The sequence below is a fragment of the Heteronotia binoei genome, chromosome 7, assembly GCF_032191835.1.
Source record: "Heteronotia binoei isolate CCM8104 ecotype False Entrance Well chromosome 7, APGP_CSIRO_Hbin_v1, whole genome shotgun sequence".
NCBI classification, from domain to species: Eukaryota; Metazoa; Chordata; class Lepidosauria; order Squamata; family Gekkonidae; genus Heteronotia; species Heteronotia binoei.
The window spans coordinates 113416522-113436281 of record NC_083229.1 but is presented as its reverse complement, the minus strand read 5'-3'; the positions used below and the strand labels follow the sequence as shown (position 1 = coordinate 113436281).

At 42.4% G+C, this 19760-nt stretch overlaps 1 protein-coding gene across 8 annotated transcripts in view; it reads right to left on the bottom strand.

Annotated features, from left to right (window-relative positions):
- PHACTR1 (phosphatase and actin regulator 1) overlaps window positions 1-19760 on the bottom strand; it is a 635410-nt gene that overhangs the window by 7075 nt on the left and 608575 nt on the right. For all 8 annotated transcript variants that reach the window (XM_060244218.1, XM_060244224.1, XM_060244220.1 and 5 more), the window contains 3 exons: window positions 19207-19268; window positions 6652-6792; window positions 493-569 (listed from right to left, as the gene is read on the bottom strand). In XM_060244218.1, the coding sequence (XP_060100201.1) occupies window positions 493-569; window positions 6652-6792; window positions 19207-19268 (280 nt within the window). The remainder of the gene's footprint in view (window positions 1-492; window positions 570-6651; window positions 6793-19206; window positions 19269-19760) is intronic.

Here is a 19760-nt window from a genome sequence, read left to right as displayed (position 1 = left end):
CCCCCCCCCGCAGCCAAAAGCAACCCAATGCAAGAATGGAGACCCCTGGGTGAGCGAGGCCTGCTTGAGCTGGCTAGAAATCCAGTCAGCCTGAGCAGACCTCCCTCACCTGGGGCTCTGACTGTGCAGGGGGGCAGCCCAGGAGAGCCGCAGGCGAGTGAGGCCTGCTTCGGCTGGCTGTATCTCAAACAGGCTTCGCTCGCCTAGGACTCTTTTTTCTTGCGTTGGGTTGCTTTTAGCTGGTGGAAGAGTGGCATATGCTAATGAACTCCACCACCTATTTTTCTACAAAACGACCCCTGGTGCTAGCCCATCTTAAGACCAGGTAAGTACAGGTGGGACTTGGGGAGCAGATGTGCATGTGTGATCGGGCACATTAAATTCAGAGAGGAGGGCTGGCTAGGTCGGGCCAAATCTCTCGTGTGGTTGCGCCCATACTTATATTGGCAACCATTAGTCACTGTGGGTCTTGAAAGGAAAAAAAAATCTTACCTTGTTAGATGCCTACTTAGTTCATGAACTTCCATTTCAGTGCTTTTAAATTCATTGAGCTCTTTGCGAATTGCAGCCTGTAAATGACAAAATGTAAACCTGCATCAACTTTTTAAAAGTTTAAAGTTCAAAACAATAGCTTTCATAAACAATCAGTGAAGGGGCACAAGTGGTGCCAGTAATGAGAGAAAACAGGTTTTTAGTACAGTTTCTGTCCCACTGCCGTCTACACAAGGAATTTGCCAGAACTAGAGATGAGAGAGTGTGTCTTAATCCTATGCACGTTTACACAGAAGTGAGCTTTTGCATTCACTAGGGTTTTTCTCCTCCAAGTCTGCACACAAGAGATTGCTGCCCCTGAAGTCAAATACTCAGGTCTTAAATAAGCAGAGGACAAATGGCATCTATTGTGATAAGACCTGTCCCTTGGAAGATTGCTGCTGCATATACAAACAAGATTACAAGGCCTGGTTTACACATACCAGAGAACAAGGCGACAGAACGGAATGCACAACTTTGGACTGCAGGTGATGGATTCTAGTTCTGAATGTTCCCTCCCATTAGAAAAAACACACAGAAATTGAAAAGTGGCAACAACACAAAAGCTTTAAACCTACTTTCTTTAATTCCAGCCCCCCAACTCTAACCCCCTATGGCAGGGGTGTCAAACATGCAGCCCAGGGGCCAAACCAGGCCCCCCGGAGGGCTCCTATCAGGCTCCTGAGCAAGTGGCTGTCATCTGCTTCCTTCTCCCTCTCTTTTGCTTCCTTCTGCATCACAGCTTGCTTTGCAAGGCTTGCTCAATCGCACAGGAGCGACAGAACAAAACCTCTCTTTCCTCCATTGACTGAGGCTCCTCCCTTGATGAGGAGGCGGGGGGGGCGGATAGTTTGCTTTGCCAGGGTCTCTCAATCGCACAGCAGAGCTACTGAGCCAAGCCTCTCTTCCTTTTATTGGCTGAAGCTCCTCCCCCTCATGATCCCCTGGGAAAAGAAAGAAAGAGTCAGAGCTTCCTTTGCCCAGTTCCTGGCCTGACAAGGTCTCATTTATGTCAGATCCAGACCTCATAACAAATGAGTTCGACACCCCTGCCCTATGGGGTCATAAAAAGAACAGACCATCCAAACAAGGCTATGCTGGGGATCATGGTACCTACATGGAAAAAAAGCCATGTGGGATGGGGGCTGTAGTAGGGAGGGGAATGAAACATAGGGAAGGATTCCAGAATGTGACCCACCACAATCTCTTCCCCACCACAGCCTGAAGTATGGTCCACTCAACTGTCTCAATATTCTACCACTACATTCTGCATATTAAATCTCAGATAAAGGGATTTAAATCCATGAGTTGAAAAGTCCAAAGTTCAGATCTTACATTGGCTGATGAGCAGTTTTCCACCAGCTATTATTCTGTCAGAATTAGTGAGATAATATTTGTGAAGGCCTGGATGTTAGAACACTTTAATGTGTGTGGGGGTGTGTGTTTACTATGATTCTGATGCTCTTTCAAGGTACGTTTTAAAATTAATTCTGTGCTTTGACAAGACATTTGACATTTCTATTATGTGAGTTGCTTTCTTTTAGGAGCTGGAAACAATGGTTAAATTGTACGTGTTATTAACAATACCAGGTTTGCAGAGTCATAAGCTGAGATATGTGAGACTCATAAACTGAGTTTATGAGAGTCATAAAATCTGAGAGTCATAAGCTGAGATATGTGGCGTGGCGTCATGTCGGAGATATCGGGTCAGATGGTGGCTGTTGGGGGGGGGGCAGAGCTTCCCCCCACACCAGTCAGCTGGCTGGTGGTGGACAGGAGCCCACAAAATCAGAGGATCCTCTGCTCCCAACGCAGCATCAAGAAGCAGAAAATAGAGAAAACACATTTAAAAATGTTTAAACTCACCGGACTCCCAAGGCTGGCCCTAGACTGTCTGGTACCCCTCCGCACTGATAACATCCCCAAGTCACACGGGGGGGTTGCACAATTTCCCCCCCCCCAGAAGGCTGGCACCCTAGGCAATCACCTAGTTTGCCTAGTGGCAAGGCTGGCCCTGCAGACTCTCCTCTGTATCTAAGCTGGAAGGCTGGGGAATTGACTCACAACTGATGTTTCTTGTGCTTCTTCTCCACTTGCCTCTGCTTATTTTAGGGCTGCCAGGCCTCTGGTGCTCACCAGTGGGGGATGGGAGGGAGCTTTCCAGGAGTGGGGGGGTGGGGTGGGGCAACCTGGTGACATCACACAGAAGTGATGTCATCATGTTGAGGACATCACATGGGGGGCTTCCTCCCGCTGGTTAGCTGGCCAGCAGTGGGCTGGAGCCCATGAATTCAGGGGGATCCCCCCACTCCCACCTGGGGTTAGCAACCCTAGCTTATTTGCCTTTATTTACAGGGATCGGGGTGGAATTCTAGCAGAAGCTCCTTTGCATATTAGGCCAACCCCCTGATGTAGCCAATCCTCCAAGAGCTTACAAAAAAGAGTCTTGTAAGCTCTTGGAGGATTGGCTGCATCAGGGTGTGTGGCCTAATATGCAAAGGAGCTCCTGCTAGAGTTCCACCCCTGATAGGGATGGTGCGTGTCTCAATTTAGAGTAGGGGTGTCAAACATGCGGCCCTGGAGCCAAATCAGGCCCTTGGAAGTCTCCTATTAAGCCCCCGAGCAACTGGCTGTCATCTGCTTCCTTCAACCTCTCTCTTGCTTCCTTCTGCATAACAGCTTACTTTGCAAGGCTTGCCAAATTGCACAAGAGCTATAGAGCAAAACCTCTATTTTTCCATTGGCTCAGGCTCCTCCAGAACCTGATCTACGTGTTTTTTTGAAGGGTGGCAAAATTAAAAAATGGTGTCCTCTTATGGGCCATTCTATCTTATGGTCCCATAGAATACAATGGACTCCATGCCCAATTTGGCACCCCCCCGTTAGCGCCTGGGGCAAACATCCCCTTCTGCCCCTCCCTAGTTCCGGCCTTGAGCTCCTCCCTTGGGGAAGAAGGGAGGAGGAATAGCTTGCTTTGCCAGGCTCTCTCAATTGCACAGCAGAGGTACTGAGCCAAGCCTCTCTTCCTTCTATTGGCTGAGGCTCCCCCCCCCAGTCTCCTAGGGAAGGAAGGAAAGAGGTAGAGCTTTCTTTGCCCAGTTCCCTGGATCCCATGGGAGAAATACAAAGAAGGCATCTTTGAGACCAATGAGTGCTAACATTGTAAGCATGTTTTAAGTTCTAATATATATATATATATATATATATATTTGTGTTTGTCTGTGTTCTTTATAAAATTTATATCTCTGCTACCTAATCTTAAATAGGTATACAGATGGCCCGGCCCAACAAGGTCTCATTTATGTCAGATCCAGCCCTCAGAACAAATGAGTTCGACACCCCTGCTAAGAACTCTACCCCAATTTATTGGAGAGAAAGACATTTCTCATACAGGTATCACATTTATCAGGACCAACACTCTTATCTGCCTTGAACACAGGCAAAGACAAAATTGCATTGTTTCATTTTGTGGATGCTGTCAGTTTTACTTTTCCCCTGGGAAGTGATAAAACAACACTTGCAAATAGAACAGACATGCTACTAACTGCGGTGAGGCAATGAATTAACAAAAATGAACCACCTGGAAGAGTGCGCACAACCTCTCCCAGCATTCTCTTAAATGAGCTCTCTAATGTTGCTTTATTTGTGAAGGTGGGCAGAACTGTAAAGGGATTTATCCAGCCAAAGTTAACCACTAATTTCAATGGAAGAGTGTCATGGCTTAGTGGTAGAACATCTGCTCTACATGCAGAAGGTCCCAGGTTCAAGCACAGGCCCAGAAGGTACAATCGCGAGTTCGTGTCATGGCTAGCATGCGACTCCAGAGAAGGGGTTTAAACTTTAAACCCCTTCTCTTGTGAGTTGGGCCACTGCAGCGGGACCATCTCTCCATTGTACCCTATGGGCTCATAGGATACAATGGAGAGATCATGTGCTGCAGAAGGGAGGGGATGGCATATAAATGCCTCCTCTTCCCTCCTCCAGCCATGTTAAACCATGAACCAGTTCAGGGAACATGATGGTTTGTTTGGTTTGTGGTTTGTGCAATCAAGTGAACCATGAACCTAATGAACCGCCATTTTCCCAGTTCGTGTCCATTCCTAGAGTGTACTGTATTTTCCCATTGAAATGTAAGGGCCTTGGAAGTCTCTATTGTGCTACACTCAACTCAGCCTGGAGACAAAGATGTGCAAGAGAGATGAAAGCAGTATGAGAAGCACCACTTTCCATAGTGTAATACCCACGTGTACACCCCCTGAAAAAAATAGGTGCAGAAGTGGGATGGTCATACACAGGGGTGGAATTCTAGCAGGAGCTCCTTTGCATATTAGGCCACACACCCATGATGTAACCAATCCTCCAAGAGCTTAAAAGGCTCTTTTTTGGTGAGCTCTTGGAGGATTGGCTACATCAGGGGTGTGTGATCTAATATGCAAAGGAGTTCCTGCTAGAATTCCACCCTTGGTCATACACATCATAAGACATGGCTTCTATGTCAAGCAGCCTCCAGTTCACTAGGGGAAAACAATCACCTCCAGCCTTGGTTTTCAGGGAAGAGTGGCATGGGGCAGTGACGAAGGAGGAAATATTTGGTATGTAGCGCAACAGTGCAACAGTTCAAGAGGTCATTTGGAATGAAAAAAGAACAAGGGCATAGAAGAGTTTGTTTGACTTACTGTTTTAAGGGGGAAAATATGCTGTATGGACATTTTAAAGTCAGTAGCTGAATATGAAATAAGCCGTAATATATATTTTTAAATGCATTCTATGGCTTGATTATTATAAGCAGAATGGCTTGCAAAACGTGTCTCTCTGGTGGAATTGTCAGCAGAAACAGCAAGCATTAGTGCTGTCAGCAAGGTATTTCCCAGAGAGTTATAGGCCTAATTTCCTTCACACCAAGCTCAGTGGTCGAGTAAATATCCCATTGATTTTTAGCGGAATTAATGCAAATTTATGCGAGTGCAAGCAAATTTTTATGTCAGCAAAATAAAAAGAACGTAACAGAAAGAGAAGCGAAGGAAGTACAAGACTGGCACGTAGTCATGTACTCTAAGCTAGCTGGCTCATCTCATACCTGTAGTCTACTGACTAGTTCTTTGGTCATCGGTCTCAAGGGCAGCAGAAAGCCTCAGACATCCCTGAAAAAAGCCAAGCTGAATGGCCCAGTGGTGTTACGGCACCAATAGTGGGCCCTGAGTCACCTGTTGCCACCTCCTGCAAACTATGTGTGTGTGTGTGTGGGGGGGATTAGGAAGGCACTGCCTCCATGAAAAACATTGTGTAATTCAACTTAACACTTCAAACACACTCAGAATTCTTGGAACCAGGACTTTTTTTGTAGCAGGAACTCTTTTGCATATTAGGCCACCCCCACCCCCGATGTGGCCAATCCTCCTGGAGCTTACAGTGAGCCTTGTACTAAGAGCCTTGTAAAGTCTTGGAGGATTGGCAACATCAGGGGTGTGTGGCTTGATATGCAAAGGAGTTTCTGCAACAAAAAAGCCCTGCTTAGAACACAAACTTACTAATATTCATTCTCGTACAAACAGTAGAATAATTAATAAACAATCCACGGAACAACCATAAGGTGGAACAGGTAAAATGTCAGACATATATTCCAAAGTCCTTAGTAGAAGTTAACAGGCAAGTCCATTCATGCTTTTTCTTCTATTCACAAAACAGGTTCTGTTCCATCCACTGAAGAAGAGGATTCTGTTCTGGACAAGGTGAAAACTTCAGGCATACAGCCACACAGCTAACGAGTATTTCCAGAATATCTAGGACCCTGTTTTCACAAGATGATTTTATCCAAGCTACATTCCTTACAATGAGATTTTTCATAGATCCTACACCTCTTCACACTTCAAAGTTCCAAGCAAGTCCTAGATATGTTTAAAATGCTTTTGCCGCTTTTTCTAGCACACCCAGAATTGTTTACATGTACTAATGGCTATGCCTAATGTATAAGTACCTGACCCTACTTTAGAAGGGCAGTCCTAACAAGGAAGTCTGTTACTGTGAACATGTCTTTCAATAAATACCTTATTTGATGAAAATTAAAGAGGCTGAGTTGACGAGAGCTGCACAGAAGCTGACGCCTAGACTCTTCAAACTTACCTTATCTGCAGCTGTGAGCCGCGTCCACGGTTTGTCTGCCCGTCTGTCGTAGTCCTGAGCATCTGCGACCTCCACGTAATCGCTGAAGCGGATGAGGATCTTCCTCTCACGCAACTCTTCCACTGTTGGCCTTTGACTCAGCTGTAGCAGCAGGGCAGAAAAGCGTACCAAAACATCAAGCTTCCCAAAAGCTCTTTGCCCACTTCTCCCATTGAAAAAAAATGTTAAAAGAAGGAATGCAACATCATTGGCTAGTAGACATCCAGTAGATGAAAGATAAACAACTCTATCTTAATATTGGATGGAAGACATACCATGTGATGTGTAGCCAATGAGAGATCCCTCTCTGTGACAAGGCATTCAGCATACCAGAGTGCTACAGAATAGGAGGAGCAGTATCCAGTGCATCTTACCACCTTTTTGTCAAAACAAATCCCCCTAAATGGACTGCTCTGCCTTTAATACGAGTAGTTTATTTTTAACTCATTCCAAACCTCATCTTTAACTCATAACCAAACTCATTCAGTTTGGTGTAGTGGTTAAGTGTACGGCCTCTTATCTGGGAGAACTGGGTTTGATTCCCCACTCCTCCACCTGCACCTGCTGGAATGGCCTTGGGTGACCCATAGCTCTGGCAGAGGTTGTCCTTGAAAGAGCAGCTGCTGTGAGAGCCCTCTCCAGCCCCACCCACCTCACAGGGTGTCTGTTGTGGGGGAGGAAGATAAAGGAGATTGTAAGCTGCTCTGAGTCTCTGATTCAGAGAGAAGGGTGGGGTATAAATCCGCAGTCGTCTTCTTCTTCAACATAGCTTTCTGTTCTTAATTATGAGCTCACTTGTAAACTTGCCCTGTGTTGTGGCCAGTGTATATATTAAATAGGGATACCGTTCACACAGTAGTAGTTCTTTTGAAATTCAGGCACAGCTGAATGAAAAAGGTGCAATTTTTTCTCTCTGCTGCTGCTCCCACAGCAGTCTAAGACCATTTTTGCACCAGCCTTGCTCCGAAGTTGCTCCGCGCCAGGCTTCTGATTCTCTCTGGAGCAAGCTAGCAATTTTGCACCAGCTGCTCCGTGCTGCCATTTTGCGCCGGGGCAACCCGGGATTTGCTGTGCCGTGTGGCAAATCGTTCGTTGCTCTGGCCCAAAATGGCAGCGCAGAGCAGCGGGTAAAAAAATTGCTTGCTTGCTCCAGAGAGAAACAGAAGCCTGGCGCGGAGCAACGTCGGAGCAAGGTTAGTGCAAAAATGGTCTAGGACAGGGATGGCCAAACTGTGGCTCTTTCACACATATTGTGTGGCTCTCAAAGCCCCCACCAACCCCTCAGCCAGCTTGAAGAAGGCATTTCTCTCTTTAAATTACTTCTTCAAGCCAAGCCAGATGGCAGCTTGGCGAATGCATCTGAAGTTAAAAGTTGCTTTCTTTTCATCTCTCCTTCCTTCCTTCCCTCAAATATCTGACGTTCGTGTGTCGTGGCTGCCAAACATCTGACATTAATTCTGTGTGGCTCTTACAATAAGCCAGTTTGGTCACCCCTGGTCTAGGATGACTATTTATATTCTCTGCAGCCTGAAACAAAATAAGCAACATTCCCTCTTGAAACCTGACATTAAATATCAAAGTGGGATTAAAAGTCAAGGAATTCAAAGGTAAAGCGGATGTTCCGTCCTTTGCTCATAACAATACAGCCCCCCTGAAGCCCCCGCAGTATAAATTAAGGATGAAGTGTCAGTATTATCACTGAAATTCATAGCCTTTGACTGTTTGTTACATATTCTGGATGCTATTTAAATGCAGCATTTTTAAAGTGCTCTATTTATATTTTTACTATGACAAGCGATCAAAGTAGGAAACCATGTAAGCCAAATATAGACTTTAAAAACATGATATAAACTTCACAGTGAAGTCAGTTTTCACTGCTACCAAAAATAGTCTCTGTTCTCAGGCAAGGAGACAAAAAGAGATGTTTCATAACAAGGTAGTGAAAAAAATCTCCTTCATTTTGCTTTTTTTTTTTTTTTTTTTAAAGAATAATTATATCCTGCCTTTTTGTTAAATAAATATTTTGTTATTTGAAATAAAATAAAATCCACACTCAAATCTTTTGATTCTCTAGAGTACTCAAACTATGGTTGGCAACAGGGCTGGAAAAAAATGTTCTTCCCCTTTAATAAAGGGTTCATGTGTGGAAATGGCCAATTGAAATTTTGCATGGCACAGAGGTAAGTAATACCACAAGGGAAATAACATCCAATTAAGTCCCTATTAAAGAGACAGTACATTGTTTTTCTCAGTCTTATTGACAACCCTATAACCTTACCATCCATAGAATGTATCTAATTTGCCAACCTCCCCACAGCAAACATATTACTCAGGAATCCTCAATGGTGTGCCTATGGGCACCATGGCACCCATGATCACCTTTCCTGGTGCCCGCTAAGTGTTTTTAGAAAGTGGGCAGGGTTAGTTACAGCTTTGCCAAGCAGGGCTTCTGATTGGCTGTGCAGATTAAAAGGCATCACATTAAACAGTGCTTGGGCCTGAAATGTTGAAGACATACTATTAGAGTTATATATAACCTTGATCCCTGACATTTTGGGATAAGCTCCACTTCCTGTGGCAGTAGGCTTCCTAACCCTCCCGCCCTGGCGGGGGACCCCAGGATTTCCAGCCTCTTCCCCCGCTCCACAAAAAAACAGAAGCGGGGGGAGGGGGGGGAAACGGCACCAAGGAGCGTGGTGAGCCGCCCCATCTCGGAGCGGGGGACGCCGTGTCACTATTATGTGTAAAGAGACAGCTTATAGCATGTGCTGCAGAACTGGAAGTAGATCTAGAGGCTTAGATGATCTACATGACAGCAGGTGGCTGGCTGCCAGAAGGATTGCATCAGCCAGCAGAGTCAGCATGACACAGCAAGTTGCTGATTGGCTGTCCACTGTATAAATGTACAGAGCAACTGTGGTGATTGTGGGTTAAAGGAGTTGGAGTGCAGCGGAGCATATTGTCAGTCAGGAGAGTGAGTGGTATTGTAAATAAATGTATATAGTGGTTTTACAGCTACTGTGTACAGCCTTCATTCTTGCGTCGCTAAGAATCACCCTCTTGGTCTCTAAGCGCATCGACACGCCGCTGCGCTGCTGCCGCCTCTTCTCCCCTTCACCGTGGCTGTTCCTCCGAGATGGGCTCAGGCTGGGCCCATCTCGGAGGAGCAGCTGGGAGGGGGCGGGGAGGGGGCGGCGGCGGCGCGGCGGCATCACCCGCTCCACCTCTGAGGTGGAGTCGGGGGGTGGGGGTGGGCCAGGAGCGTGGCGGGCCGCGAGTCTGGGTCCTTCTATGACCCGGACTCGCGGCTCGCCGTGCTCCTGGCCTGCCTCCACCCTCCCCTTCTCTGGTTTCGCCTCGGCTGCTCCGTGGCTGCTCCTCCGAGATGGGCTCAGGCTGGGCCCATCTCGGAGGAGCGGCTGAGGTGGGGCGGGGAGGGGGCGGCGTTGTGGCGGCATTGCCTGCTCCGCTCCACCTCTGAGATGGAGTCGGGGGGGGGGCGGGCCAGGAGCGTGGCGGGCCGCGAGTCTGGGTCCTTCTAGGATCCGGACTCGCGGCTTGCTGTGCTCCTGGCCTGCCTCCACCCTTCCCTCCCCTTCTCTGGTTTGCCTTGGCTGCTCCGTGGCTGCTCCTCCGAGATGGGCTCAGGCTGGGCCCATCTCGGAGGAGCAGCTGCGGTGGGGCGGGGAGGAGGCGGCAGCAGCACGGCGGCGTCGCCCGCTCCGCCTCTGGGGTGGAATCGGAGAAGGGGAGGGTGGAGGGAAGGAATTCAATTGTGCTTGTCACACCCTTGCTCCTAGCTCCACCCCAATGTCTCCTGGCTCCACCCCCAAAGTCTCCTGGCTCCACCCCCAAAGTCCCCAGATATTTCTGGAATTGGACTTGGCAACCCTATGTGGCAGCCATTTTGTGATTGTGTCCACACAGTCCTGTGTCAGAATTCCAAACATGCCTGCTGGCTGGAGACCCGATATTACTTTTTTTTTTTTTAATAAAACACTTTTATTTGAGCAACATATGATATTCAAATTCAATAAAACATTAATAAACTCATTATCTCTCATACATCGCTATTTTCCACCCTTACTTCCCCCCTATAGCTTGACTCCCGCCGGTGTCATTTGATTAAAATACTTATAAAAAGAAGGCAATCTTATCTCTTAAGAATCTTATAACATGAAAATAGAAAAGAAAGATAAAAAAAATTGTTATTCTTCAAGAAAATACATATTTCTAATATTACTACTACATAACCCTATCTTCATTGTTATAGTACACCCTTTTAATATTTTTAACACTTTATTGTTATCAAAGATTGCCCAATGTCCTTTTATTTTTCATTCTTTTTCTATATATCTTCTGTATTTTCCCCAATCCATTTTTATCTATCCAAATCATAGTCTTTTAAGATTCTTGTAAGTTTATCCATTTCACTCCATGACATAACTTTAACAACCCAATCCCATTTTTCTGGTATTTTATCTTGCTTCCATAACTGCTCATACAATGTCCTTGCAGCTGAAATTAAGTACCAAATTAAAGTTCTATCTTCCTTTGGAATCTTTTCCATTTGTAATCCCAATAAAAAAGTCTCTGGAAGTTTCTTAAAGTCATTTCTTAGTATTTTTATAATCTCTTGTTGAATCATCTGCCAAAATTGGTTTGCTTTTTCACAAGTCCACCACATATGGTAGAAAGAACCCTCATGCTTTTTGCATTTCCAACACCTATCTGACATCTTGTTATTCATTTTTGCCATTTTTTTGGAGTCATATACCATCGGTATAACATCTTAAAAGCAATTTTCTTTAATATAACAAGTCGAAATCTTCATAGAGTTCTTCCATAAGTATTCCCAAGATTCCATCTGTATTTCTTTATTTACATTAATTGCCCATTTTATCATTTGAGATTTTACTACTTCATCTTCAGTAGACCATTTCAATAATAACTTATATACTTTTGAAATCAATTTGTCGTTATCTCCCAGCAGAACTTTTTCCAACTCAGTTTGATCTTTTCTTATTCCTTCCTTTTTAACACCATTTTCCACTAAGCTCTTAATTTGTTGCATTTGAAACCAGTCAGACTTATTATTTAGCTCGTCGGATGTTTTAAATCCTATCTTACCACCTTGTATTTTTAACAATTGACTATATGGTAGCCACTTTTCTTCACCCATCTCCGCAGATATTTTTATAACTTCTGTTGGCACAATCCATAACGGCTTCCTCTCATCTCCATATTTTTTGTATTTCATCCACGTATTTAACAGACTTCTTCTTATATAGTGTGATGAGAGAAAAAACCATCCATTTTATTTTTTCCATAGTATATATATGCATGTCAACCAAATAAATTTCCATGGCCTTCCAATACTAAAAGTTTTCTATTCAATAACATCGCCCATTCTTTTATCCACACCAAACATACCGCATCATGGTATAGCTTTAAATCTGGTAGTTGGAATCCACCTCTTTCTTTTGCATCTGTTAAAATTTTCATTTTGATTCTTGGTTTCTTCCCAGCCCATACAAACTCTGAAATCTTCCTTTGCCACTTTCTAAATTGTTCATTGTCCTTCACTATCGGAATTGTTTGAAATAAATACATAATTCTTGGTAATACATTCATTTTAACTGCAGCTATTCTGCCCAACAATGACTAAGCTTATTCCATTTTAGCATATCTTCCTCTATTTTGCGCCATAGCTTTTCATAGTTATTTTTATAGAGATCAATATTTAACATTGTAATGTCCACATCCAGATATTTTACTTTAGAAGTGACTTTACACTCTGTTAGTCTTTGCAGTTCATTTTGTTTGTTCACTTGCATATTTTTACATAAAATTTTGGATTTTTCTTTATTAATGTAAAATTCCGCCAGTTCTCCATATTCTTGTATCTTGCATAATAACAATGGTGTTACTTGTATAGGGTTTTCATTGATAAACATTATATCATGTGCAAATGCTCTGTATTTATAAGTAAAACCTTCATCTTCAGTCCTATTTGTTTGTCTTCCTGAATTTGCATCAACAAAATTTCCAGAGTCATTATAAACAATAATGGAGATAGGGGGCAACCTTGTCTTGTACCTTTGCTAATTACCATAGTCTCTGTTAAATCCGCATTTATACAAAGTCTTGCACACTGTTCAGTGTACACTGCTTTCACCATTTTTATAAAACTTTCCCCCAATATTAATTTTTCCATTACTGCAAACATAAAGTCCCAGTTCAAGTTATCCAAGGCTTTCTCTGTATCCGCAAAGAACAATGCAACTTCTTTTTCTGGATGTCTCTCATAATATTCTGCAATATTTACAACAGTTCTGACATTGTCTCTAATTTGTCTCCTGGGAAGAAATCCTGCTTGTTCTTCTTTAAGAAGAAGACGAAGAAGAAGAAGAAGAAGATATTGGATTTCTATCCCGCCCTCCACTCCGAAGAGTCTCAGAGCGGCTCACAATCTCCTTTACCTTCCTCCCCCACAACAGACACCCTGTGAGGTGGGTGGGGCTGGAGAGGGCTCTCACAGCAGCTGCCCTTTCAAGGACAACCTCTGCCAGAGCTATGGCGGACCCAAGGCCATGCTAGCAGGTGCAAGTGGAGGAGTGGGGAATCAAACCCGGTTCTCCCAGATAAGAGTCCGCACACTTAACCATTACACCAAACTGGCTTTAATAAAGTTCATCAGATATTTCTTAAGTCCTTCTGCTAGTAGTCTTGTATATATTTTATAATCATTATTGAATAATGAAATTGGTCTATAATTTTTAACATTCGTGACATCTCTGTCTTCTTTTGGAATCAGTGAAATGACTGCTTCCTTCCATGTGTTTCGTATTGTTCCCTCCATTCTTATAGTATTCATCAGTTTTTGAAGTTTCGGTATCAGCACTTCTTTGAAGACTTTATAAAATTTTGCGGAGTATCCATCTGGGCCGGGAGCTTTTCCCAACTTCGTTGAATTGATTGCTGCTTCAATTTCTATTTTTTCTATTGGTTCATTCAAGACTTTTTCCATATTCTCTGTTAGGGGAGTTATTTTTAGCCTTTGTAGATCTTTTCTTTGTTTACTTTAAATTCTTTAAACAATTTGGCATAATATTTAAATTATTCTCTTTTTTATACTTTCTTGATCCACAATCTTTTTCTCCCCTACTATTAATTTATTAATGATTTTACTTTCTCTCTTTTTTTCCATTTGCCAAGCCAAATATTTTCCAGGTTTATTTGCTCCTTCAAAAGATTTCTGTTGCATCCTTTTCAGGTTCCATTCCAACTCTTTATGTAATAAATGTCTCAATTGTGTTTGTAATATTTAATCTCTCTCATAATTTTCTTTTTTCCCAGGTCTCTTTCTTAACTCCCCTTCCTTTTTTTAATATCATTTTGAATATCTAACATTTGTTTTTCTTTAGCTCTTCTGTCTTTATTATTCAATGTAATCAAAACTCCTCTCATCACTGCTTTATATGCGTCCCATACCATCTGAAATTTAATATCTTCATTTTTATTTATTTGGAAGAAATCTTTAATTTCTTTTTCTAGAGACATCATTATATCTTTATTCTGTAGTAAGTCCTCATTTAACCTCCATCTCCTTGTCTTTTTGATCAACTTAGTTGTCCACATTAATGGATTATGATCTGCCCTTACTTTAGGAAGAATCTCTATTTTTTTTGTAATGTCCCAGATTTTTTGTACTCCACAACATATCAATTCTTGAAAAAGTACTATGTCTTGCTGAGTAAAAAGTATAATCTCGCACTTCAGGACTGAACTTTCTCCATATGTCTTCCAAGCTTTCTTGTATAATTAGCTCAAATAATGACTTTGGTAGTTTTCCTTCCTTATTATTCTTTTTCCCTCAGACCTGTCCAATTAATTCTTTATTGTTCCATTAAAATCTCCCATTATCAAGATTTGTTCATATGTCACTTGATCTAGTTGTTGTGTGATTTCTTTAAAAAAAGAGTCCTTTGCCCCATTTGGAGCATACAGTCCCAGTAACAATGTTTTTTTTAGCATTTAATATTATTTCCACCGCTAAGTATCTCCCATCATTATCCTTGAAAATTACTTTTGGCTCTAGTTCTTGTTTAATATAAAAAAGCACACCTCTTTTTTTCTGATTAGCCAATGAATGGAATTCTAGCCCCAATTGTTTGTTCCATAAAAATTTGTAATCCTTTTGTTTAATGTGTACTTCTTGCTAGCATATAATATTACAGTTTTGCTTTTTAATCCAATGAAACATCTTTCTTTTTTGTGGTGAATTTAGTCCATTAACATTCCAAGATAATAATTTGTAATCCATCATGGTTCTTTATATTATGCTATATCTCCAAATTCTTTATGTTCTTCCAGAAATCTACAAAGTTCTCGCATATTTGTAATTACAATCCTCCTCCCTTGAAGTTCAAAGCTCACACCTTCTGGTAGTATCCATCTGTATCTTATTTCATTTTCTCTCAGTTTCTCTGTTAATTTTTTATACATTCTTCTATCAGTTATAACTTGTCTTGGCAGTTCTCTCATAATTCTCACTCTGTCACCAACTATTAATGTCTTTTCAAAATTTTTGCTGATGATCTTTCCCACCATATCCCGTGTTGTGAATCTTATTACCACATCCCTTGGTAGTTTGTTCTTTTTGGCATAAAATGAATTAACTCTATAGGCATAGTCATATATATTTCTAGAAACCTCTGGATCTTCTTCCAAAAATTAAGCAATAATATTTATTATATATTATTTTAAGTCATTTTGTTCTTCTTCAGGTACTCCTCTCAGGCGTATCTGGTTCTCCATCAGTTTGCAGTCATGCATAACGACTTTTTCTTGTACATTTTTTCAAGGTGGAATCTTGTTCTTTCATTTTCCCTTCCACTTCTTGCATTTTCTTTGATGTTGCCACAGTCTCATTTCTAAGATCCTCAATTTCTTTCTTCAAAGCTGTTGTACATGTTTCAATATCTTTATTTCCTTCTTCGAGGCAGTTATTAGTTCTTTCATTCCTTTCATCACCCTTGCTTCCAGCTGCTCCTGCATCTTTTCCAATGAGATAGCCCTAGAACGTATTGGTTTTGAGTCTGACATGAAGGTATACTGAAAAAAATTGATCTCACCAAATTAAGTTCTAGGTATCAGGTTTTGAAGAGCAAGGCTTGCTCTCTTCAATAAGCCCAAAATCGCCAATCCTGGAGCTTCCCAGCTTGAAATATTAATTTTAAAAGCTTTTATTTTGTCCAAGATGGCGCCAGCGGTTTTTCTGCCCCCTTAAAAAAAATTTCTACTTTCTTCTAGGGGCTACTAAAATTATTTTTATCAACATTAATCAATAATATCCACTGTGCAAAGCCCAATTTTGCTGGCTCCACAAATTTTTAATGTCCCAAATACTTTTAATTAATTCTTAAATTTTGATCTTCTTCTAATGGCCGCCGATGTTTTCTATGATTTCCCAGTCCTAGAGTAGGCTGGCTGACTCCACTTTTCCCTTCTTTCGATGGTTACTTCTTGCTTTGCTTGCCGCTAAATCCCGTTCTCTATGGTTAGGAAGTCTCGTGATACTTTATAACGTCATTTCCTGTGGCATCTACTTCATCAACAACTCTATGACGATGTTATTTCTCCTCCAAAACCGCAAGTATTTAAAACATTAGTTGTTTTTTTTCATTTCTAGCACTGTCCTTTAACATTTAAAGTTCTCAACTTCACCCCTCCTCTTCTTTATATAAACATCATATACTCCGCTTGCCACCTTATATTTTTCTCATTTAATTCTTATTTTAGTCCCGGAATGATAGATAGCAATCTGTACCTTCTACTGTAGTTATCCAGACAGGCACCATCCTTGTATCAATTCAGATGTTAAATAAAACAAAGAAGTTTTGGATTCTGGAGAGTTTAGGTCAATTGAATCACTCTGAAGATCCTCTGTAGACGCTGGAATGCAACCCGTTACCGGAGATCCTTCAAAGTTTCAAAGAAGCCCCCTTGAAAACTTCTTTTCAGCCAAAGTAAATCTCCTCAGAGTTTCCCAAGCATGTCTTGGACTATTCTCTGAGAAAAGTAGGCAGTAGGCATTAATTTGCCTTTTCTACCCCGAACAGAGGTCTCAGGCTGCTCCCCTTGTGAGAAGCAGTTCAGTTCTCCATTTACCAACCCCTGGAAGTCCGGGACCCGATATTACTTAATCATTGGATTAATCAAGACAAAAATATTTAGTGGAATAGTCTGTTGGTCATATGTTGCCTCAACTCTGCTCTAGTGGAGACCGTGACTGTCACCAAATATTACAAAGGGCCTCTGTTACAGTAGAGAGCAGGGGTGTTCACCAAGACCAGTAACAAGATCAATAACTTCTAAGGGGGTGAAGAATTTCTAGTGCAAGAGGAACAGGGTCTGCTGTGAAAAGACCATCTTCGCATCAGAAGAAGTGTAGTACAAATGGAACGAAGGTATAAGATAGCTGTTTTTATTCTGTAAAATGTTCCCTTGCCGCCTATGATGTAATGTATTTTATTGCTTCTTGGTTTTAATATATTGTGTTTAGTTTTAATTGTTATCTAATTTATGCTGTAATCCGCCCTGAGCCCGTTCACAGGAAAGGGCGAACTATAAATCCGCAAAACAAACAAACAAACAAATAAAAAGAACAAAGTCTTAGACCAATTCCCTACTTACCTTGTTTCAGTCTCATTCCTTTTCCCAGAAGGGCTGTTGCTGGATTTCGCACAAGCTGCCCGGAACCGACAAGTTGCCCACCCCTTTTCAAGTTCCCTCCATGGCACAGAAACTGGTTTTCAAAGGATCCTGCCTGCTGCGGAGGGAACTTGAAGAGAGGCAGAGCAACCCACTGGTCAGGGGCAGCTTGTGCGAAATCCAGCAACAGCCCCGCGGAGAAGAGGAGACTGGGAGCGGTGTGGGGCTAGTGGGAAATCGGCCTTAATGTTTAATGAAGACCACTACCCACACTGGGAAACAAGGGATCATCCAGAAGCAAATGAAAGCAGCTGCCTGTCAAAGCCACATCCTTTTGAGGGACCACAAAAATGTCTCCCCAGTGGAAGTAACTTTGAGCTTTTCTAATGAAGATGCTAATCTACAAAGGCAACCGATGGCACCAAATGTTCACTGAAAAGCACATCTTCTGTTGTTAAAAACTTTAAATATGCATAAGGGCCTTGGGAGATAAACTCAACCGGGGGGACTGCTAAAGTCCTTTGCAGAGGGCAGATCTAATTGGGCAGGGGTGAGAGCTAGGAGGGGAATGTAAAGCTAGGGTGGGTTGAATTTAATAAGCTCACTGAGCATTTGTCTTTGGCCTTCTGTATATTTCAGCCTTGGATTCCTCTGTGAATTAGGGCATGGCAGTGAGCTCTGCCTGGAGCCATCCTTTCTAGCTGAGACGGGGAGTATCAGCAAGCGCTGATGAGTCAGAGCCATGGCTTGTAAAGTATCTGTCTGTGAATATTAACAGAACAAGATACAGCCAGAAGCAGGGCTTTTTTTTGAGCAGGCTTGGTGTCAGGGGGTGTGGCCTAATAAGCAAATGAGTTCCTGCTGGGCTTCTTCTACAAAAAAGGGGGGATCAGAAGCAATACTCCCTCTAAGCTGTAGAGCCTTGTGAGAAAAAAAAAATTCTACTTTGTGAGCTACTGGCATTCAAGTTGTGAGCTACTGCATAAATTAGTTTGCTCTGGGGCCATTTTTCCTGAGCTAAGACAAAAATGTGTGAGCTGGAGGCTAAAAAACTGTGAGCTAGCTCACGTTAACTCAGCTTAGACGGAGCACTGGTCAGAAGTATTTGCTTTCCAGGTGCTGCTACAGGTACATCCATTTTTTTCCAGGATAACTGTGGCCTGCAAAAAAATATAAGTCTCTTAAGGCTAGACATTTCAAATATGCAGCTGACTATTCTGACGTGTAAGAATGTGTCACTTGCAGCTGAGATAAAATTAATTCATGCTATAGTAGTCCAGTATTCCCCATTGCTATGTATGAGCGTGAAAGTTGGGCAATGAAGGAACTCTCTGGTTGGGCCACCTCCATCCCCCCCCCACCCCCAAAAACACACTTGGAACTGTCCCTGTTAGAATGTCTTGATCATTATTTCCAGGCATATCTCCTTCAGCATTTGAAATGATATCCTCAGGAACTGCTTTAAGTATCCTTTCGAAGAATACAGTAATTTTATTTATTTATATTTATATCCCGCTCTACCCCACAAAGTGGGCCCAGGGTGGCTCACAATACATAAAACATACAGTTTAAAAGATTAACGCATACTATAAAAAATAACATTCAGTTCTATACAAAAATCACAAGATGGCAAGGCAACATCATAAAGTGCTCCCAGAGATTATTATAAATCGTGCTCTGGTAGAAGAAAAAAAAATACACCTCCCCCCACACACCTCAGCCTTGAAAATGGTAAGGAATTAAAAGTGTCAGTTGAAAGCTCCAAAAGCACCCCCCAAACAGGGAACAGCAGCCTCTCACCTTACGTGTTAATCTTCTCTTTATTTCCCGTTTTTCTTCCTGTTCCTCTTGTTCATTCCGTGCTGGAAAAGATTTTCAAGGTTCTAGATTAGTTAGACTGCTAAAACATGCAGAATATACAGAAACTGGCTTCCGTTAGGATGGGGCTATCAATATTTCAAGCCTTCTTCTGATGCACAGAAAGGACCCCAGGGAGGAGTGAACGTTGGCCATCCCACAGTAATTGCTTTTCTTAGTAAACTGTACAAAAAAGAATCCAAATCCCTTCTGGTCAGCACAAATTTTATTCCTTAACATAGCTCAGCTTATACCAGCAATGAAGCAGGAAACCAGGGCTTCCTCTGTCATTACTGGCAGTGCCTAAGGGCGTGTTTGCTGTGGGGGAAGAGAAGCATTAGACAGGTAGTACAGACAGAGCAAGCAGGTCAAGATGCATTCTGAGGTAAAATTTTGCTTTTATGGAACAGTTCTTGGTACGAGTCCCTGGAGGTGTTCTGTATATAAGATATTTTGTGGGAATAGGCCATTCATGCAACTTGATTGCACTTGATCCC